General features: G+C 62.0%; 1 protein-coding gene across 7 annotated transcripts in view; it reads right to left on the bottom strand.

Moving 5' to 3' along the window:
* KDM4B (lysine demethylase 4B) overlaps nt 1-21,764 on the bottom strand; it is a 135,519-nt gene that overhangs the window by 2,246 nt on the left and 111,509 nt on the right. For 4 of the 7 annotated variants that reach the window (XM_032625761.1, XM_032625762.1, XM_032625759.1 and 1 more), the window contains 11 exons: nt 13,945-14,387; nt 13,390-13,510; nt 11,229-11,407; nt 8,712-8,934; nt 6,962-7,038; nt 6,619-6,674; nt 6,330-6,438; nt 1,958-2,143; nt 1,713-1,877; nt 1,147-1,266; nt 540-632 (listed from right to left, as the gene is read on the bottom strand). In XM_032625761.1, the coding sequence (XP_032481652.1) occupies nt 540-632; nt 1,147-1,266; nt 1,713-1,877; nt 1,958-2,143; nt 6,330-6,438; nt 6,619-6,674; nt 6,962-7,038; nt 8,712-8,934; nt 11,229-11,407; nt 13,390-13,510; nt 13,945-14,387 (1,772 nt within the window). Of the gene's footprint in view, nt 1-539; nt 633-1,146; nt 1,267-1,712; nt 1,878-1,957; nt 2,144-6,329; nt 6,439-6,618; nt 6,675-6,961; nt 7,039-8,711; nt 8,935-11,228; nt 12,832-13,389; nt 13,511-13,944; nt 14,388-21,764 lie in introns of those variants that run through there. The other 3 variants (XM_032625763.1, XM_032625764.1, XM_032625765.1) reach the window with 3 other exon arrangements.

Below are 21,764 nucleotides of genomic sequence, written 5' to 3'. Positions count from 1 at the left end.
TCAAGGGCCCTGGGCTGCTGACCCTCACTCAGCCAATGACAATGTTCTGAGAAACAACGCTCACTGAGTGAGCCCCCCATCAGGCAGAGGAGGGGCCCTAAGCTCCCAGTCACTGGCTCCCTAGCAGGACGGGCACCCTGCCATCCACAGAGTGCAGGAGGCAAGGCCAGGGTGCACACAGGCCACTCGTCTGCCTGGCAGCTCCTGTCCGTCCCCCAAGGGAACCTGGCATCTGAGACCCCCACCTGCTCTGACTCAGCTCTTCCACCCATGGCCACAGCCCCCAATCCTCAAAACCTTGGATTAAACACAAAAGAAAGAAGACACTGAAAGGCTGTGAGAAGAGGCCAGTCTCCCCTGTTCCTTTGTGCATTGCTGACCTGCAGCTCAGATCCATGTGCAGGCGCTTCTGTCTCCTTCTCCCCAGCCGGGCTGACCCTCCCGCCCCAGACCAGGCAAAGGCCGAGGCAGGAGGTCAAGGCCACCTGACGGGTCACTCTCCCAGGCAGCAGAGCTCACCCCTACCCCCAGCCACTTACCAGCCGGGACCGGACCCTCTTGGGGAGCTCCTCGTCCAGGGTGAAGATGTCACCACGCTTCACCGTCAGCTGGGACCCATCCTCGAACTCCACCTGCCAAGGGGACACAGTTCAGCTTGCTGGCCGCTCAGCCTGGCCTGGCTGAGGCCCGACACCCACATTCTCACGGCCTGCTTGCCAGACAAGCCACGGGAAACAGCACAGGGTCAGCGGCTATCATCTTTCTCGCTGGGATACGGGTGGTTTCTCTTCAAAGATTCCACCCCTTTCAATAATTTCTTTTCCACAATTATGGTGAGAAACTCACAACCAACTTGGTTTTTAAAAAAAACAAGGGCACTGAATTGTACGCTTAAAAATTGGTTAAAACAGTAAATTTTATGTTATGTATGTTCTACCACACACACACACACACACACACACACACACACACACACACACAAATCGGGAAGGCACCTCCAAAGGGGATAATATTGGACAGCTGGACAACCTTCCAGCTTGTGCTGACCTTCTCAGTTAGTGGGCAAACGCCATCATCCCCCAGCAGGACCTCGTCGAGGGCCCCGCCCCAGCCCATCCCTGTACCTGGTAGACAGGACCCCCTCACCTGGTAGATGTGACTGGTCACAGAGGAAATGAACTTGGCCCTGTAGATGTTGCCATCAGTCCACCGGAGCTCAACAAACTCACCCTCAGGCGGGGGACCCAGCCGGGCACAGTCTCTACTCTGTGGAAGGAAGGACGGGCGGGGGGTAAGGGGCGCCCTCGGCCTCGGTCACCGCGCTCGCCTGGGCTAAGAAAGGTCCCATCTGGTAGATTTTGCCACCAGGAAGAAGGCAGTGCTCTCAGCTTGAACTATCAAGGGGAGCTGCGGGCAGGTGCCCAGGCCGGGGGTGCCGTGGCCATCCCAGCCCTGGGGTATCGCCTGCCTGCAGGCGTATCTAGACTGGCCTGGCTCTCTGCTGTTTCTACAGAAACAGGTGGTGCTTTCTAGCAGGGGCCCTACAGCCTGGGCCTGTCCATCAGGGACAATGGTGACCCTGGATGCAGGGGATCCCTGTGAGGGTTCCGGCTACCTCCCTTCCTAAGGGCAACGCTTGCCCTGCGCCGGTGCCCGCCCCTTGCCCCACCCACCGCCCCTGGCCCCGCCCCCTTCGGCCCTGCGCTGCTCACGGTGATGCTCTCTGGGTACAGGTTATCGCTGTAAGACCCATCGTCAAAGTTCACTTCGTAAAAGGTCTGCGTGGTGGTGCCGATGACGCGGCACCGGTAGTAAAGCCCGTTGCGGTTCTTGGTGATGACCACCTGCCCTAAGGACACGGCCCTCAGGATCTGGACCTGGAGGCGGAGGGGTGTCAGAACACAGCGGGGCGGGTGGGCGGACAGGGAAACAGGGCGGAGGGCAGGAGGGCACTCACAGTGTGACCCCCCGACTTGTGCTTGAAGCAGGTGATGGAGACAACGTAGGGCCAGTCGTCTGGCTCCATGAGGACGCCAGCGGCGTGGGCGCAGGTCACGTGGAAGGAGGTGGAGCAGTGCTCACAGGAGCACTGGATGCAGGCGCCCGACACCTTCTTCATCCGCTTCCGGCAGTACACACATTTCTGTGGGGACACGGCAGTGGGAATGCGGCTCTGGCCGGTGCCTCTGCCCCCGCCCCCTGGGGCTGGGAGGCCTCCTGCCGGGCCCCCAGGTCTGTCTCCTGGGAGTGACTCTGAGACCCAGGGCTGGAGTGTGGAGTCCCGGCAGCCGGCCTTGAGTGGAGGCATCCTGGGAGAGTCTTGACCGCGATGTAGAGCCCCCCCACAAACCACCCCAGGCCCACCAACCCGTCCTGCAGCTGCCCCCCAGGAGCACTTCCAAGACTGGAATAGGCAGCAACAATCACACAGTGAAACGTGATTCATCCATGAAAAGGAGAGAGGCACTGACACTCGCTACAACGCGGATGGACCCTGAGAACACGATGCTCAGTGAGAGAAGCCAGACACAGAAGGACACACAGTGTGTGCTTCCATTGATGGGAAACGTCCAGAACAGGCAAGTAGATCCACAGAGACAGCCAGTGCGTTAGGGGTTGTCAGGGGCTGAGGGAGGGAGATGGCAGTCACCCAACAGGGAGGGGGTTTCTTTCTGGGGTGATGGAATGTTCTGGAACTAGATAGAGGTGATGGTTGCCTAACTCTGTGAATGTAGTAAAAGGAAAATGTTCTCTTTAAAACGGGAGATTTTTTTTTTTAAAGAAAATAAATAAATAAAATGGGGGATTTTATCTTAATTTTGAATGAAAGACGCTGCAGTGTAGCCCTTCCTAAGGAGGGGCAGAGGGCCCACACCGTGGGAACGCCCTGCCTGGGTGACCTGCTCTGCTGGGCATGAGCTCCCAGGCCGCGGATGCTGCACCTACGCCCACGCCCTGCCACCACTCAGCAACCACCAGCCCGTCACTCTGGGCATTTAATAAGCGGGCCTTTACCGCTTTGTAAACCGCATTCAAAAGCCAGAGAAGCCCCACAGCAAAGGCGCTGCAGGAGTGCTGCCCGGCGCCAATCGATGGCAATGATATGTCATTATTAAACCGTCGATGCCTGATTCTCCAGCCGGCCCGCGGGGACAGGTGCAGAAGCACAACACGGCCCTCGAGGACTGTGCTCTGCGTGGCTCCACGGGGAGCGGAAGGTGGAGCACAGCGGCCCTGGCGACCGGGCCGCGACCCCACAGCCGAGGCTGGGAGAAACCTGACAGCCAGGCCTGACACGCAGCTCGTTCAATCCAGCCTCCGGTGGCAGCTCATTATTCCGAGTTTACACATCATGAGGAATACAGGCCAGGCCCCCATCGGGCCATTTATCAAGGGCTGAGCTCAGGGCTGCCTTAAGGGTGGGTCCTGTGTCTGGGACTCCCTCACTGGAGGCAGTGAGGCGGGGGTGGGGATGGGGGGGTGGTACAGGGTGAGGTGTGGACATTGGTGGAGAACAGTGGCCAAGAGGAGGCCAAGGGCTACGGGTGGGTGTGCCATCAGCCATGGAGGCCGCAAGGCACCATGTCCTATGTCTCCGGCTCCCCTCTTCCCCACCGGCCTCTGCCGTCATCCCTCACCGCCTGCCTGCCAGCCCACCCTCCCTCCCATCAGGATGTGACACCGGCCTCTACACCTCATGGCAGGGCCAACGAGAGGGCAGAGCTGGTTCAAGGCACCCGCCCCGGCAGCCTCGCAACCTGACCTGGCCTGGCGAGAGGGTGAGCACGAGGCTCAGGCCGCCGGCAGGCTGGGGCCACCCCCGCTCACCAGGACCAGCGGCCAGGGAGTCACGGGGACAGGAAGTTGGGCGGGTGACCAGGTGTGACCGTCCCCGAGCCTGCGGCCTGCACATGGCCCCAGGAAGGCAGGCAGGCGGGCGGCCGGGCACGCAGGAGTTAACCACTGGCTTCCTTGCAGGGCTCCATTAGGCAATACAAGCGAGCCTCGTGTAAAAGGATTTTAAATTCATCGTTACGAGTGCTGGTGATGAAGAGGCTGCAAGCTGGAAATGTCAGATGATCCATAAAGCGTCTGGGAGGGAGGACCTATTACGGCAGAGCGCACCGCACCATCACTCCAGCTGAATAATGAGGCCTTTTCCGCCCGTGCTCCTGGAGGAATCGCCCGCAGGCGCCAGCCTCTTCCTAACGCCCGTCCTCGCTGGGCGGGGCTAGCGCTGGCCCCAGTGCCCCCCGTTTCCTGACCAAGCCCCGTCCGTCCCCTCCCACACGGCTCCAGCTGGCTGCCCACTCAGCCCTGCCCGGGGGCCCTGCACCGGTGGGCTCCGCGGTCGGTGTCTCTGTGCCTTCACTGGGACTCCCCGCTGGGTTCAGTGCCCGCAGCCCCATTTCTTTGCCTCCTGCCCACTAGAGGCCTGGAGGAGCGTCACTAGCCAGGCCTGCCCCAGGCAGCTGGGAAATAAACCAGGCAGGAAAAGCAGCCAGGATGCTGTCCATACCCCTGGGCCAAGGACCCAGCTCCCAGATGCCACAAGACACATCCCATCACCCACCTGTCCCCCACACGGCCACCTGCAAACTCACAGGTGGTGATGACCTGAGAGCACACGCTGGTGCTCAGATGGCATGATGAGCGCTTTCTGTTGTGGCCCAGTTGATGCTCCCCACACAGGGGACTATTAGCAGCCCCATTCTACGGAGGGGAAGGCTGAGGCACGGAGAGGTCAAGGAATCTGTCCAGTGTCACACAACTGGATGGTGGCCAAGCTGGAAAGGGAAGCCAGTGTCTGCTCACTGTCTGCCTACTGCCCACTGAGCCAAAGGCTCTCCCACATGGGGGAGGGGTGTGTGTGTTACCAGCAAGAGCAGGAGGCGTGAGCCTTGCAAGACCACACCTGCCCAAGGATGGCCGTGCTCCTTAGAGGGGCCAGTGATGGTACTCCTACAACTTAGGAGCAAAAAAGCCACCAGCCCAGTTCAAAAATAGGCAAAGGACTTGAATAGACGTTTCCTAAAGAAAACATATAGAGGGGGCTTCCCTGGTGGCGCAGTGGTTAAGAATCCGCCTGCCAATGCAGGGAACACGGCTTCGAGCGCTGTCCGGGAAGATCTCACATGCCGCAGAGCAACTAAGCCTGTACGCCACAACTACTGAGCCTGCCCTCTAGAGCCCGTGAGCCACAACTACTGAGCTTGCATGACACAACTACTGAAGCCCGTGCACCTAGAGCCCGTGCTCCACAAGGAGAAGCCCATGCACCATAATGAAGAGCAGCCCCTGCTTGCTGCAGCTAGAGAAAGCCTGTGCGCAGCAACGAAGACCCAACGTAGCCAAAAATAAATAAATTTAAAAAAAAAAGAAGAAAGAAAACATACAGATGGCCAACAGGTACACGAACAGATGTCAACATCACTTAATCATCAGGGAAATGCAAATCAAAACCACCTGTTAGAACGTCTATCATCAAGAAGACAAGAGGTATTGTTGAGGACAGAAAGAAAAGGGAACCCACATGCACTGTTGGTGGGGATGTAAATTGGTGTAGCTGCTATGGAGAACAGTATGGTGGTTCCTCAGAAAATTAAAAATAGAGCTACCATACCATCTGGCAATTTCACTCCTGAGTTTTCGTCTGAAGGGAAAAAAATCACTATCTCGAAAAGACACCTGCACCCCCATGTTCACTGCAGCATCCTTTACAATAGCCAAGACCTGGAAGCAACCTAAGTGTCCCTCGACGGAAAATGGATAAAGAAGATGTGATGTAGAAATACAGTGGAATATTACTCAGCTATGAAAGAGAAGGAAATCCTGCCATTTGCAGCAATGTGAATGGATGTTGAGAACATTCTGCTCCGTGAGAAAAGCCAGACGCAGAAGGACCCATGCTGCGTGGTCCCACTTCCACAAGGCATAGGAAACAAACTCACAAAAGCAGACAGCAGAGTGATGGTCGCCAGGGTGCGGGGGGGGAAATAGGGAGCTGCCACTTAACGTGTGAGAAGTTTCAGTTAGGCGTGATGAAGACATTCTAGAGCCCTGCTCGATGACCACTGTAACTGGATTGGGTACTTAAAATTCTGTTTGGCGGCATATCGCAGGTTAGGCAAGAAAGAACCGGGCAGAGTGCGGGTGGCTTCCTCTGTGTGAAAAGCTGGAAATAGAGACGGGGAGGGGAGCCCTGCTTTTCTCCGGGTACCCCCATGGCTATTCAAAGAGTAACTGCTGGCCAAACTGAAATCGCGACTTCTGGTTCCCTGGCAGCTACCCTGCATCCCTGGGGCCTAGGGACTTTCCAGGGCCCCTACCAGCTTCCACCGCTGCTCGGGGATGGCGCTGATGTCCACGGGGTGGCGCTCCATCACGTTCAGGAACCGCACTTCCGGGACGGCGATGGCGCAGATCACGTGGATCCACCTGGGGGGGCGGAGCGGGTGGGGTCAGGGGTCACAGGTGCGCTCCGTCCCCTTGGGGTCATCTCACGATCGTGCGCACCGGCTGGCCAGGCCGAGGGGACCTCGTCTGCTCCTGCCGGTCCTGCCCCCGCCCCGAATCGCCCCTCAGGACACCCCAGGAGGAGAGTCCCTTCTAACCCACCTCCTGTCAGTCGTCATCTGCAGGGCGCCTCCCCGGAGGTTGCACAGGCAGCACTCCTACAAGGACCAGACAACAGCCAGGTGAGGGGTGTGCAGGGCGGCGCCGCCCGCCTGATGCTCTGGGACCTGCTCCGTCCCCCGCCCACGGTCCTTACATTTCAAACTAGCGGCCACAGGAAGCGATGGGCCGAGAGAGTGCGTCGGGCTCCACCCGAGACCCAGGGAGGTGAGGCCGCCAGCCCAAGGTCACCCTGCGGGATCTGGCGAGCCCGGGGCCCAGGACCGGCTCCCCCACGGGCCGCGCCGACTTTCAGAGCACCACCCCAGCTGCAGGGGCGAGTTACCGCAGTCCAGGCGTGGGCCGCGCACCGGGAACACGTCCAGCCCTCGTTGACCAGCTCTGGGCGGATGCCGTAGCAACCTGGAAGACAGGGGCCAGCGCATCTGTCACCGCGGCTGCCCGCGGGCTGCACGGAGCCCCCCCACCCCACCCCACCCCCGCCCCGGGCTGGGTGAAGGGCGGCTGCGGCATTGAGGGTAATTGTGCTCACCAACCGCTCTACCTCAATCCGGGCCACTGCACACAGAGCCGGAGAAAGTCTGGAAACTGACGCGGGGAAGGAGAGCTGGCCCCCAAGCGGGAGCCCTGCCGGGTCTGGAGGCTCAGCCTGGCCCTCGCCCCCCACCCCAGTATGGGAGGCTCGCCCAGGCTCTTCTGAGCTGAGAGAAAGGAAGGTGGCCGAGCGGTGGTGTGAGATGCAAGGTGGGCCTCGGGGAGCCCTGAGTTCAGAGCAGCAGAGCTGGGCCCAGAGTCCACTGTTTCCAAAAGCGCAGCCGGAGGCTCTGGGTTACCAAGGTGTTGGCTTTGGGATGTGGTCCGGGTTTACAGTCGCGGAGGGAGCATGGGGGAGGGGGCATGGAGGAGGGGCGGAGGACCATGCCTCAGAGCGAGGGCAGAAGGCACAGCCTGCCCCAGGACCCTGCCTCACCCGGGGTCACTGCTCAGCAGTCCTGCGGGGACCCTGAGCCAGCCAGGGCTCGCTACCCACCAAACGGGCTCTGTGGGCTAGACGGGCCATTGGCCAGTGCTGAGAGGTCCCTGGGGAAAAGGCCAGGGAGAAAGCAAGGCGGCAGGAAGGGGGCACCCTGAGGGACGGCAAGGTACCCGAGAGCCCACACCTGGCCCCCTGCTCCATCCCCTGGGGCCCTCAGCCAAGGTCAGGCCTGGGGGTGTCCACCTCTGTCTGGTGCCAGGGCTCAAGGAAGATGCCTGTGCTGAGGACTCTGCCTCCCAAGGGCAATGAGGGAGGCTCCTCTCCCCCTGCGTGGCTGGACCTCAGGCCCCTCGAGAGCGGCAGGGTGGTGAGCTTGGCTGCTGCCCACCCCCTGCCCCCCCAACCCCGACCCCGGGGGGCCCGTCTGCCCAGAAGCACATCTCACAGCCGGGCCTGGCCAGGCAGAGCAGACGGGCTCCCAGCCAAGAGACAGAGTGAGCTCCAGGCAGGCCTCTGCAGGGCGGGCGCTGGACAGAGATGTACACACGCAAAACTAAGCGGCTCCAGGAAGCTTTCTCCCTGTCCTGGGAGCTTAATCTCACATTCGCTGCCCCCTCCCACCCAAGAAGGGGACAGACATCCATCTTCCTGTCTCAGGCTATGGTTGGGCCTTCAGGGTTTGGGGGAGGGTAGTCACCGATGGCAGAGATAAATCCGACCCCTGAACCACTCTAGAACCTCAGCTCTACCGTCAGTTCCAACTCCGGCCCCAAAGTGTGGAGTTTAAAAGCGTCACAGCCCTTGACAGGTACCTAATCTCCTGCGGCCTCCCAGGCCCTGGGCGGGGAGGGCAGGCCTCCGTGGAACCTCCCAGAAGGAGGCTGACCAGGCAGTCCTGCCTTGGCCAGGGGGAAGGGCAGGACACCAGCCCCCAAAGGTCAAGACCCCCACCCCATGACGCCAGGTCCCGCTATAGGCCCGAAGCAGCAGCCAGAGGAAGGGGCTTCCCTGTCCCGCAGACGCGAGGGTGGCCGTCTCGGGAGGGTGAAGCGGGGCTGTGTGGTGGACCCCTCGGCTCTCCCCACTCCCCAGCACTCACTGGCATGGACCTGCAGGCAGCACTTAGCACAGGAGATCAGCAGGCTGGTCCCGTCGTCGCCGATGTAGGAGTTGGCAGGGAGCGGCTCTGTGTTCTCCCCGCTGGAGGTGAAGCACATCTCGGGGATCAGCGGCCGCGTCTTCTGACCGCTTTTGGAAGGCGGTGTGGCCGAGGGGCCCTCCCCGAGGGAGGCCTGGGGAGTCTCCTTCTCAGTCTGTAGGGACTGCAGGAGGAGGGCCGCCATCAGTGGAGAGCCCAGCGTGGGGCGGGCAGGGACCCCTGACATCCTTGAGTCTATCCTCCGCCCCTCCGTCCCCAAGCAGCACACCCCAGGCTGCTCTTTGCTGCACTAGCACCCCTACCAGGACACCAGCAACTGCCCCACCATGGGTGTCCCTGACGTACCCTCCCAGCCCCCAACCCTGCTTCAGAAGCCCCCGAGAGATCCTCCCCAAAGGCAGTCAGACTCTCTGTCCCATCCACCCAGAAGCCCTCCCACTTAGGCTTACTTGCAGACAGCACAGACACTGCCCGGCTGCCCTCATCCCTCTCGCCCTCATCCCACTGCCCCTGGCTCGCTCTGCTCCGGCCACGAGGGCCCCCTCACGGTTCCTCCCAAACGCCAGGCATGGTCCTGCCCCGGGGCCTTTGTATGTGCCGTTCCCACTGCCTGGGGCGCTCAGATCTCTGCTCACATAACCAGCGGCCCCCAGGCCTTCCTTGCTCTGTCTGTCCTCGTGGTCCTGACCATCACCTGATGCCGTGTTATCTGTGTATCTATGTGGAGCGTTCTCCCCACCTGTGACTCACACGCGCCCCATGACGGCCGTACCCCAGTCTCCCCAAATCCAATCAGATGAAGAGACTGTGATGAAAACATCCTGCCCATGGCACCAGGATCCAGCAACCCTGGGCCTGTCACAGGGTGCTGGGGCTCCCAGACGAGCCTCCCCAGCACCCAGCACCCAGTGACGGAAGGACTCTGACCGGCTCAGGGCATAAGGAAAGAGGCCACCAGAGACCACTGGCCTGATGCACTGTGTGTGTGTGGTGGTGGGGCCCTGGGGCGCCCCATGTGGCAACTTGGATTAGGGGACCGGCTGGTTTCCAAACAGGCAGTATGTCCAGCCACAGCCCTTCCCATGATATGGGACAAGCGAAGCCTGGTCCCCGACTCTGAGGGCTCCGGACTGCGGAAGCGGCAGCCCCGCAAGGCGCGCTGATACCATGGACGTGATTAAGCTGAGTCACAGTGCTTCACTTAGCAACCGGGATTAAGGAGATTCGCCTCTTAAGCCAGTGTTCCCAGTGATGACTTCCAGCGGCGCTGAGGAGGGGCGTGCCTAGAGAAGACTGTCTGTCTGGACGTTTCATCGTACTTGTTTCCACGACCAGATGTTGGCTCACTTAGGGAACCACAGGTCCTGGCAGCTCTGAGTGGCAGAGCCCTCGAGATGGGTGTGCCGCCCTCAGCACGGGGCACAGAGCTCGGCTAGCTCAGCTAATACGTGGAAGATGCCAGGCACTAGGCTGGAACCCGGGGACCCCAAAACAAGTGAGACCCGGCCCTGTCCTCCAAGGGCTGATAAACAGAGGGTAGGAGCAAGAGCAGAGGCGGGTGGGGGAAGCTGGGGGGCATGCCAGAGTCAGCTTGGGATAGCAGGTCCAGGAAGGCTTCCTGGAAGAGGTGGCAGCTGGGTGGAATCAAAGAGTGAACAGAAATCCATCTGGCAAGGGAGAGGCCTGGGTGGGTGTGTGGGAGATGCTGGGGGACAGCACGGAGCGTGCTATGTGTGCGTGCGGGGGCAGATATCACAGGAGAGGATGGCTGTGGGGCACGTGCGGAGGCCGGGGGCCGTGGTGAGCCTGGCGGGCTTTCCAGCTGGGCCGTGCGTGGCTGTGGTGAGGTGCTAACAGGAAGGGCAGGAGGCAGGCAGTGGTCAGGGCTGGGGGAGGGGGACACGGCAGGAAACAGGTTAAGGAGGAAACCGGGAGGACGTGGTGGTGGATGGTACAGGGCAGAGTGCGGGGAAAGGCCACGATCACAACTTGGAAACTCAGGACAGAGCTGGCGGCTGCGTGGCGCCAGGCCATGCGTGGGTCTTCGCCCAGCCCCAGCCCCCCCACCGCCAGCCCCCGTTCACCACGCAGGCGCCTACCTGGACCCACCCCCGGGCCCCCTGCCTGCGCTGCCCCCTGGGCTGGGCTGAGGGCCTCTCAGAGGACAGCCACCTGAGATGCTTCCTTGCACTCTCATCCTCTTTGAGGCACACTGATAAATTACCTTCCAATGAAACGCAGACCCTGGGCTCTCTCCCCGCAGCCCTCACAGGGGCCTTCCGTCGGGCTCTCCCCCGAGCCCACTGTGGCTCCAACAGCAAATGGGTTCTTGGTCCCCATCACCCTCCCTTCAGGGGGAAGGGATTCCCTTCAGGCAGAGCGAGCCCTGGCGCCATCGGGAGCAGGCGGATGCTGCCCGGCCCGGCATGGCCTGGGGGTCCCTCGGCACCGGCTCACCTGGCTGTACGGGTAGAAGAGGGTGCAGATGGCACAGTAGGGCTCCGTCAGGGCGGCCGCCGCGTTGAACTTCCTCTCGGCCTGGAAGCTGGCCGCCTTGTTCTTCCACTGCAGGGACAGCAAAGACCTCAAGGCCTCGGGGTCACCCACGTCCTCGTCCCCAGAGAAAGGGAAGGCTTCTGGAGTAAAGTGGGAGGGGGGAGGAGCTTCAGCACCCAGGACCCCACCCCACCCAGTGCGCGCTCGAGGGGATGGGTCCCCACTTCTCGGCCCCTGAGCCCCTCCACAGGGAGGTGCCCTGGCCCCTCAGCTCAGGGCTGATCCCGTCTGGGGACAGGAGATGGGATGGTCAGGCCTTGGCAGGTCAGGCACAGACTCCCCTGGGAGTCGGGCGGGGGCACTGCTGCCCCAATGTCCTGTAAGATGGAGGCCACTGAGAGATGTCCCTCCCATCACCTGTCACCGGGCTGGCCTCCGCCGGCCTCGACTCCCAGCTCACTGTCCCCAATCCCCCACATCCCATTCCTGCACTTCCTGAGGACACAGGGGTGCCATCTGCCCTGGCATCAGCGTCAGCAGTCCCCAGGAACCTGCCCAAGGAGCAGGGTCCTCATCCCCGGGGCCCCAACCTTCCCAGCAGCTGGGCCAGCATGGCTGGTACCACAGCCGTCCCAGCTGTAAGGCCAGAGGCTGCCTCAAGGCACGGGGACCCTGGGGCCGCATCTGATCTCCAGAGAGGCCCCTCCTGCTCCCAGAGCTCCAGCCCGAGACCCGCTTCTAGAACCCTCCGCGTCCTCGCCCTCAAATTAGGTTCAGAACCAAAGAAGCCACCCAGGCCCTTTTCACACTCCACGTGCGGCTTAGACGGAAGGCTGAAGCGGAAGATGATAAATGGGCTTAGCAGGATTTCTGCACAAGACAATCACTCCGACTTCCAGCCGAGTGTTAAAGAGAAGCTTCTCCGTCTCTGCCCCTCCAGCTCCAGTGCCGCCGCCTCTTATTCCAACTTCTCCCAGGCGCACGCTGGGTTCAGGCAGGAAGGGTCACTTCTGTTGGGACTGGCCGCTCCCCAGTCCGGCGCTGACTTTCCCTGAGGGCAGCTTGGCCTCAGGTCAGAGATCAAAGCCCGGAGCATCGTGAGTCACAGGTGTCTGCGGGGTGACGGCCAAGGGCGAGGTTTCCTCTGTTCTCGAAGCAGCTTCTCCCACTTCGGGGTCACGCAGCCCTGTCTCCGGTGCAGGGAGCGCAGGGCCAGGACGTCTCTGCTGGAAATGGACTTGGAAATGGGCCAGTTCTGGGCCCCATGCTGCTCCATGATCCTCTAACTCTGAATCCATTTCTCAAGTCTCTCCCTGGGGGATGTGGCCGGCACCTCTACCATCGTTCGTTGCTGCCCTCTGGAAACGCTCTGCGCCAGGCATCCCAACAGATCCCGAGGCTGTGAGAGGATGAGGTGTGGTCCTCGCTCACCTGGAGGGCCAGGAAGGGACACAAACGCACAAGGGCCACGGCAAGTGTGCTGGGGGTCGTGGGCAGGAGCCTCTGCTGACGGCATCTTCTCAGTTCTCACAGGATAAGGAGGGGGCAGAGGTTACCACGGAGACTGTGAAAGCATCGCACCAGGAGCTCTGGGTGACAACTGGCCTCGGCGTTCCCGGCATTCCCAGCACCCACCGTGTGCCTGGCACCAGGCCACACGCTTTACAGGCCTCAGCCCCGTGCACCTCCCTGGCAGGACCCCTTGAGGGGGGCCAGAAGACCCCATTTTACAGATGGGAAAACCGAGTCACAGAAAGGCAAATGGCACCACGGTCCCCGGCTCTGGGCAGTGGGCTGGGGCATGAGCCCAGGTGGCTACACCTGCCCCTCAGAGGCCCCACTCGACATCTGAGGCCCTGGGCCCAGTAGAGCAAGCGCCCCCGGGGAAGTGGAGCAAACAAGGGCAGGGCAGAGGCCTGGGGGCAGCCGGGCCTGACCTCGGGAGCTGTGGGCTGGGCAGGGGGCACCTCGGCCCCACAGCATTTGGGGAGGGTCTGAGGCTGTGCCGGGGCTGGGTCTGCAGGCCCGACCTCGGCTGGGGGTGGCGGGAGTGAGCAAGCCGGGTGGGTGGCAGAGGAAGGCAGGGCAGGGGCGCAGCAGAGCCAGGGGCACCCTTGCTCACCCTCGTCACTTGAGGCCTCCTGCTTGACCACAGACAGCGGGGACCGGGTTGGTGGCCTGCCCAGAGGGTGGCGCCGGCTCTTCTTGATCTCCATCTTCAACTTGGAAAAGGTCGACGGAGCCTAAAATGGCACAGGAGGCCTCTGTGGGAGCAGCTCTGGGGCCAGAAGTAGAGGCGGTGGAGCCCAGCTCAGAGGGACCCGAGTGTCCTCAGTCAGGGGCAAAAGACCCCAGGAAGCGCGCAGCCAACACCCACAGTGGTTTCTTTTCTTTTCTTTTCTTTTAAATATTCATTTGTTTATTTGGCTGTGCCGGGTCCTCGATGTGGCATGTGGGATCTAGTTCCCTGACCAGGGATCAAACCCGGGCCCCCTGCCTTGGGAACGCAGTTTTAACCACTGGACCGCCAGGGAAGTTCCCCCAACGGTGGTTTCTAAACCACGTATGTGCCCTTGGCCTCCGGGACAGGATCCACAGGGGCCGTTTGGACGAGCGGGGCTGTGGCCAGCACGTGGGGCAAGGGGACCCCCGGCCCCAGGGACCCACTGCCCCCTACCTGCACCTCACCGGCTCCACTCTCCTCCTCGGGCCCCGTCAGCTCCATGGGGGCCACCTGCTCCTTCCAAGTGGGGCCCTTCTGGGCAAAGTGCTCAGAGGCCTGCTGGCAGGACACGCGGCCCTTGTCGCCTGCCGCCGGGCCGGGCCGCGGCACCACGAACAGCATGGGGATGATGGGGCGCGGCTTCACCTCTGGCTCCTCGCTGGGTGCTTCGGGGGGCACCACGTTGAGAGGCGGTGGCGGGGGGTTCTCCTCGGCGGCCTCAGGGCCGGTGGCCGGTGCCGGGATCTCTAGCAGGGGCACCTCTTCGGTGGGGAACTGGGTGGGTGGGGGCGGCGGCAGCTGGGGCATGAGCGGGTGGTGGAGGTGCAGAGGGCCATAGCTCTTCTTCTTCCGGTCGCTCTTGGCCTTGGCTGGCCGCAGCTTGCCCCTCCCGTCCTCTGTGGGGACAGGAGAGAGATGAGTCAGAGGCGGGGGCTGGGGCACCCCAGGGGCCAGTGGCCAGGCACCCCCTTCGAGCCCCCCAGCCCGCGCGGGAGCCGGCTGCACTAGTTGAGGGCCCCTTCTGGCCCAGAGAGGCCTTCCCCCAAGGAACCCAGGCTTCGGGCAGTTGTCACTGCTGCCAGGTCCCCCTGCCAGGCGGCCGAGCCCTGGAGCAGCAGCACCCTGGCCTCAAGAGTCCTGCCACATGCTCAGAGCACCTTCTGGAATGAGCACGGGGTGCCGAGGCAAGCTGTCCAAAAGCAGCTGGGAAGAGACCGGCTCTGAACATCCTTCCCGAGGGGAGGGGGGAGGAGGTGGGATGCATTTTCTTTTCATGTGTCTGAGTTTCCTTTATTTCTACAGTAAACACACACGGTTTGTGGAATTTTTAAAAAGCAAAACCTTAAACAACAAACCATAAACAAGTGGTTCTACTTGTGTGAAACACAAGTGCCAGAGGGGCCTGCAGGGCCCGGAAGACGCGAGGGCCGGCGCTGCGGGGGCTTCCTGACAGGTGACGGGGTGGGGAGGGAGGTGGACAGGGAGCGCCTTCAGCAGCATCTTAATTCAGGACCACAGTGGGCGTGCAGCTCGTCAAATAAACGGAGATGGGCGGTGTGGTTGGAGGGGTCATGGCCCCCAAAGACGCCCACACTGTAGCCCCGGGACCTGTGCATGCGGAACCTGACATGGCAGCAGGGCTCCTGCAGATGAGGTTGAGCTGAGGAACCCGAGGCGAACCCCACGTACTAACAGGGATCCTTAAAAGCAGGGGATCCAGCTGGGGCCAGGGGAGCCGTGACTATGGAAGAAGCCAGAGAGATGCTGCACTGCTGGCTGTGAGGACGGAGGATGGGGCCGAGAGCCAGGGATGCGGCACCTCTAGAAGCTGGAAAAGGCAGGGAATGATTCTCCCCTGGAGCCTCCAGAGGAACCAGCCCTGCCCATGCCTGGATTTCAGGCCAGCGGGACCCGTGTCGGACTCCTGACCCCTAGAAATGTCGGAGAATAAGACTGTTGCTTTCAGCCACTGGGTCTCTGTGGTCACATCACACAGCCACTGGGGATGCATGCGGGCGGGGGGCTCCACGAGGCCTGCTGTGCTCAGGGCGAGGTGTGCACAGCCTCAGGGACGCCCGCCCACAAGGACCAGTGGCTCGGAGCACAGCCTTCGGGCCTTCCCTGCCCACCTGGAGAATGGGCACATGAGCTCAGGCCCTCACTGCCTGTCCCGGGTCCCCACAGGCTCAGGACGTCACATGAGGTGTGACAGCAGCTGATATCAGGGGACGTACTGGTCATCCTACTGATGGTACCCGTGAACCGCTGGTTCCAATGCGTCACAGTCTGGGTCTCTGAGGGCCGGGAAAGTAAGGACAACTCGCAGAAAAGCAGTGGTCCCTCTCCCGGCTAAACCTGTTACCACGTGACACGTGACAGGGTCTGCTGGGCCCCGCGGCATCCACACTTACCTCTTGCTACAAAAACCTGTCCGTGTTTCACCCCCGTCCCTCAGCCAAAGATAACGACACAGGTGGGATGATGCTCCCAAGGGCAAGGCCATCACTTAGTCCTTGACCGGCCCTGATCCAGGAAGGGGTCAAGCAAGGGCCCTCCCTCCCTTCCTCCAGGCAGATCCCCGGCCCTGAGCGCTAGGAGGGAGCCGACCCCCACCCGCGGCCCCCATAGGCAAGCTGCAGAGGCTTGAGCCAGCCTGGCCTTCGTGGAAGGGCCGCTCCGGTCGCTGCAGCCCGCAGGGTCCTGAGCAGGCGGCCGAGCTTTTCACGAGAGGCTCAGAGGAGGGAGCGCTTGCCAGCGCCCCCCATGCCCTCTGGCCCTGAGCCTTCCAAGGGCAAGGGTGCAGTCAGGATCCCTCCTGTGCCTTTGCCCACCTGGAGGAGCCCAGCACGCTCCCCAGGACCCCCCAACTGACAGCACCCCAGGAACAGTTATCCGGCCGAGGAAAGGAAATGGGCATTCCGCAGACAAAGCTGCTTCTCCTCTACAGATGCTGGACTTGGATGGTCCTGGCCTCTAAAGGTCACCTCCCTGTCCCAGGAGACGTGGGACAGGGGGGATGGGGGGGCGCTGAAAGGTGGGGGGCGGGGAGAGGTGTGGGGTAAACACTGCTCTTAAGGTTTGGTGACAGCAGCCCAGCCCCAGGAGGTGACCAAGGGCCGAGGAGATCAGGCTCTTTCCTGCCGCTTCTACTGATTTATAGAAATGGCGCTGCGGCAGCCCTGAGCCCCGTACTGACACGGCAGCAGGGACTTCCGGAGAAACGGCTTTGTTCTCTAAGGAAATCCACTATGCCCTCCTCCCTGACAGCGCGGCCACCCGAATGGAGGTCCAGCGACGGCCTCCCGGGCCTCAGGACAGCAGAGCATGCGAGCTACCCCGGCTCCAGATGCTGCTGGGGAAGGACACGTCCCCGGCTCCTTCCTCACGGCCACTAGGCCCTGGGGAGCTGACGGGGGCGCACCCAGAGGACCCTGTTAGGGGACAAGCCCAAGGGCACTAGGGACGCTGGGGGGCCCGGGCCCTGTCTGTCCTCACGCCGTGGGGACCGCTGCAGGCCTAGGGCAGGCAGGCCGCACTTGGAAAGCCCCTTGGTTGGCCCGCCTGAAGGAGCCTCGAAATGGAGCTGGAACGGTGGCTCAGACCCGAGCCGGGTCCCTCCCCAGCACACAGGGCCTCTCACCACCCCGGTGTGCAAGGGGGCGCAGAATGGCAGGGAACCCCTCTGCCCCAGCAGGGTTGCTGAGGCCCGTCTGGCACTTGTTTTTCGCGGGGAGGCACAGCCAAGAATCCCCCCACTGCCGATGGATGTGACAGCCGCGCCAGCTTCCGGGGCCCCCATGCCTCCTCTCCCACCAAAGTTCTCCCAGGGCAGAGCAGGGGGCACAGGGCTGCTGCCTGGCTTAGGAACCCTGCCCTGCCTGGCCCAGCCAGCCCGCATCCCTCCTGAGCAGAGCCCAGGCCAGGGGACTGTGGCGTGAGTGTCAATGCCCCGCCCAGCCTGCTGCTCACTGCTGGGTGCAGCCGCCCCGGGGTCTTGTCCTAAAGCCGTCAAAAAAGGTGCGTGAGGGAGGGGGAAGTGACCCAGGGCGGCTGCACACCCATCCCCGGCCCTGCTCTGCCCTGCGGGGGACCACGTACTCTGGGACCAGCCCTCCTGGGGCCCTGCCGCTGCCCCTGCCACCCCCAGCTCCAGAGCTGCCAGAAGGGACAGTGGCCGTGCTTGGCCGGAGCTGGCCAGGGCCAGGCAGGAGGAGGGAGCCCTTGCGGTCCCAGCAAGCCAGGTGGACACGGGCTGCCTTCCCGCCAGGACCAGGGCTTGCTGTGCCGGAGGCTGCTGGTCCCATCCTGGGCCAGGCCACAGGGCAGCTGCTATTGCAGACCCCCGGCAGTGGGAGCTGGTGGGACCTGGCAGCCAGGAGGGGAAGCAGCCCCCCTCCCCAGGCCAAGGGACCCGCAGCCAGCCGGGCCCCCTCCTGCCCCTGTAGAGTCCGGGCACCTCCATCCTGCCCGCCTCCACCTACTCCAGTCAGGGAGCTTCCTACGTGAGCAGCGGCGGCAAGCACACGCCCTCCCGACGCAAACTTAAGACAAAATGTCCTGTCCTCGCGCCCGAACGCCCCTCACACTCACAGCTATGAGGGGCACGAAGCTGGCGTTAAAGGGAGTCTAGAAACCGCTTTAACATCCCCCACTCGTTCCCCAGACGTGTGCTGTCACCCCCGACTGTGAGCACTTATTTATTTGATGCATTCAGAGCGATCTTCCTCCAAGGGCTTGAGGGACAGCCCCCGACTGGGGCGTGTGGCTCCCCAGCGATGGCAGCCTCCTTCTGTCCCCTGAAGGGACCCCTTCCCCTCTAGAGGGGCTGATGTTCCGGGAGATGTCCCAACACCCCAACTCGTCCTTCTTGGGAACCAGGCTCTGGAGTGGAACAGGGACGGGGTGTCTGGAAAAGGGAAGCAGCCAGCCGTGAGCAGAGGCGCCTCCCTGGGAACGTCCCCGCTCTGCCTGGGGTCCACAGCCATGTGACACTGAGCCCACCACAGAGCACGGAGCCTGCAGCCCTTTTGGAGAAGCCCTGGGGGTCCTGGGCTGAGGCCCTGGAAGGGGGACAGAGTGGCTGCAGATGCCAGGAAGGAGGGCACACATCCTGCAGGGTTTGGTCTACAGCAGCATGTTTTACTCTCAGTGGACACAGAGACCACCCCCCACCCCGCCCCGTTTAGGTAACAACCTGCTTAGAAAAGGGAAAACCGGAGAGGAACCAGGCCTTCGCCGTGCGTGAGCCTGAGGCCAGCTCTTGGGATCCCGAGACACCGAGGCACAGTGTCCCTGTGACGGGGCCGGGTCCAAGCAGGAGGTGACAGGGCATGGGGGTGCGGCTGTCTCTATAAACAGTCGATGGGTTTGGGCGAAGGTTCATTTTAACTCAACTCAATTAATGAAAAGAGAGCCATTATTCCTTTGCTAAGCAGTTGGGTAAATAGTGCGTCTACTCTTGCTGGCTGCCCTGCATCCGGCCTCAGGCCGGCAGCCCCTTGCGCCTGCTCGAGAGGGAGGAGAGATGCCCACGGTCGCAAGGCATCCTTCCCACCCTTCCCAGGAGGGGTCCCGCTAAAACCCTTGTCTCTCGGGACTGTCTGAACCGGTCGGGCCCAGGAGCCCCCGCCCTGGCTGGCCCCCGACGGGCTGACTCCACTCCTGGGAAAAGCCGCTTCGGGCTGAAGCCAAGACCCTTGGGACGGGCGTCCTCCCACAGGCCCTGAGCGGGGTGTGTGTCCTCTCCTTTTACTCTCCAACACCCCCACTGGCCTGCCGAGGCGGCGTCCAGGGCCCGGGTCCCCAAATTTCAACCTGGACTCTTTATTCCCACCTGCTTTTTCTCCCACTTACCCCGCCCCCGTGAGAGCACTGATGCCCCCTGGCAACTTTGCAAGGTGCCACCTGGGGCGGCCCGGGTGCAGAGCCCAGCCTGCTCCTGCCCCGCCCCACGCAGCCCACCCTGGGGCAGGGCGGTCACCACCCCAGTCCTTGCCAGTCACACCAGGGACATCTGCCGAGTCTCCCAACCTCTTGGGCCAAAACCCCAACCTAGCCATGTCAACAACCACTGTCCTAACCTCCCTACAGCTCAGCTCCATGGCCTCTGGAGTCAGATGCAAACGCCTCACCTGTTGACGGGACTCGGGGCCCTGGATCCCGGAGCCCACGGCAGAGGGTCCATCATTCATTCACCCACCGCAGCCCATGCTCTGACTCGCCCCCCACGGAACTGGGGCCCGGAGCACTCACGACACAGGCACAGAGCCGGCAGGACCACAGGCCCCTCCCAGCTGCAGACCACCCGCTCCGAGGGAGCCCCTCTTGGTTTTGGCACGTTTACTCTGTTACAGGCTAAACTGTGTCCCCCCGATTCCTATGTGCAAGTCCTAACCCCGGAGCCTCAGAGTGCAGCCACATTTGGAAATAGTCATTGCTAATGTCATGAGTTAATAAGATAAGGTCATTAGGGTGGGCCCTCATCCAATGTGACCGGTGTCCTTCTGAAAGGCAAAATGCAGACAGACTGGCACCCAGGGAGAGGCCGTGTGAGCGTGAAGGTGGCCGTCTACGAGCCAAGGAGAGAAGCCTGGAACAGACCCTCCCTCGCGGTCTCAGAAGGAACCAGCCTTGCCCACACCCTGGCCTCGGACTTCCGGCCTCCAGACCGAGAGACAATGAACCTCGGTTCCTGAAGCCCTGCGTCGGGTACTTTGTCGCACGGCAGCCCCAGCAGATTCGGATGCTTCCCTGAACAGTCCAGTGTCTGCCTGGCGTGTTTTCTGAACTTTAAGTAAACGGGACATGGGGCATGGGTGCCCGTGTGACATTCGGGGCTGCATGTGAGGGTCGCCCCAGGGAAGAGCAGTGGCCTTCACTGCAGCCCAGGACAGTGTCCTTGCTCCTGCCTGCAAGCTGCTGGCCCGTCACGTAGCCCTGACCTCTCCTGACCCCTCTTCCTCGGGCCTTGCTCCCTCCGGCTGCATCGAAATCAACATCCCCCAAGGCCGCTGGCCAGCACCTTTGCAGGGAGACCCCTAACACATGCAGCCCCGTTTATGTTACAGCTCCTCCTTGTCTTTCAAAATCGTCTCTTAATTTTCTCCATAAAGGTCTTTTATTTTCTGTTGGATCTGCTCCAGCCTGCATCACCCTCTGGATGTTCTCATTATAGGCAGGATTTTCTTCAAAACCATGTGTTCTGTGAACATCCATATGTGACAAGTGTGGGGCGGCTCTGTGGGTCCAGCCCGTTTCTGGCAACTCCGCTAGCTCCCTGCGTCACCAGGCCTCAGCCTCTGGGTCCATTCCCACGGGGTGATTGTGCCTGCGCACAGACTGTGCCGACGCACACCCCCCCCCCCCCGCCCCCCGCCGCCTGTGTCTTGCCTCCCCCCACTGTCCAGACCCTCCCGTGTGGAGCGGGCTGTTTCGTGATGCCCACCAGGCAAGTGGCATGCCAGGCTGTCTGGGACAGGCCAGCACGCAATTTACCCAGGAAACTTTCCAGTCTTCCCTGCCTCCAGCTCCTGGGGGCCCCTGCAGGGACCGTGGGAACATCAGGGGCATGCGCCTGCCCCTCTCGGTGCCTGGTGGAATGCCACATCATCTGTGACACCAGCCACGAGCACCCCGGGGAGGGCCTGACCCCAAGCCAGGCAGAGCTGTGCTGGCTCACCTGCTCCAAGACACAGTCCCGAAGAGGAACCCTCCAGCGACCTACGGCCTGTGATGGGGGCCTGAGGCACTGCTGCCTGGCAATCTGCCACCAGCCCCCCAGCCCCGCCCGGCCCCTCCTGTACGCCTGGGGGGGCAGCTGCTAGGTGCCAACGTGTGAGCAGCTGAAGCTGCAAATTAGGAAAGTGAAACCAGCCGTGGAAAAGAAAAAGGAGCACCATAAAACATGGGAATGGGGAACGTTCAAACGCTCATGGAGTCATGTTCCGCGACTAACGGGCCCCAGGCAGTGTACAGGGTACGGTTCTGAGACACACCCACCATGGTGCCCAGATACAGTTTTTTAGTTCAACGCCAGCCTGCAGGTGGGGCATCCCCACCGCAGGCACGTCCAGCATCTGGCTGCAAACAGCAGGCCATCCCCTTTCCCAACCGAGCAGAGAACACCTCTGTTATGGACTCAGTGTCTGTGTCCCCCCAGGTTCATGCTGAACCCCGCCTCTCAGTGGGCCGGTTGGGAGGTGACTGGGTTATGAGGGTGGGGCCCTGGCTAAGGATCAGTGACCTTAGAGGCCAGAGGGCTCACTGGCTCTCTC

Source organism: Phocoena sinus, chromosome 3 (assembly GCF_008692025.1).
Source record: "Phocoena sinus isolate mPhoSin1 chromosome 3, mPhoSin1.pri, whole genome shotgun sequence".
NCBI lineage: Eukaryota > Metazoa > Chordata > Mammalia > Artiodactyla > Phocoenidae > Phocoena > Phocoena sinus.
This window is presented reverse-complemented; position numbering and strand designations above follow the sequence as displayed.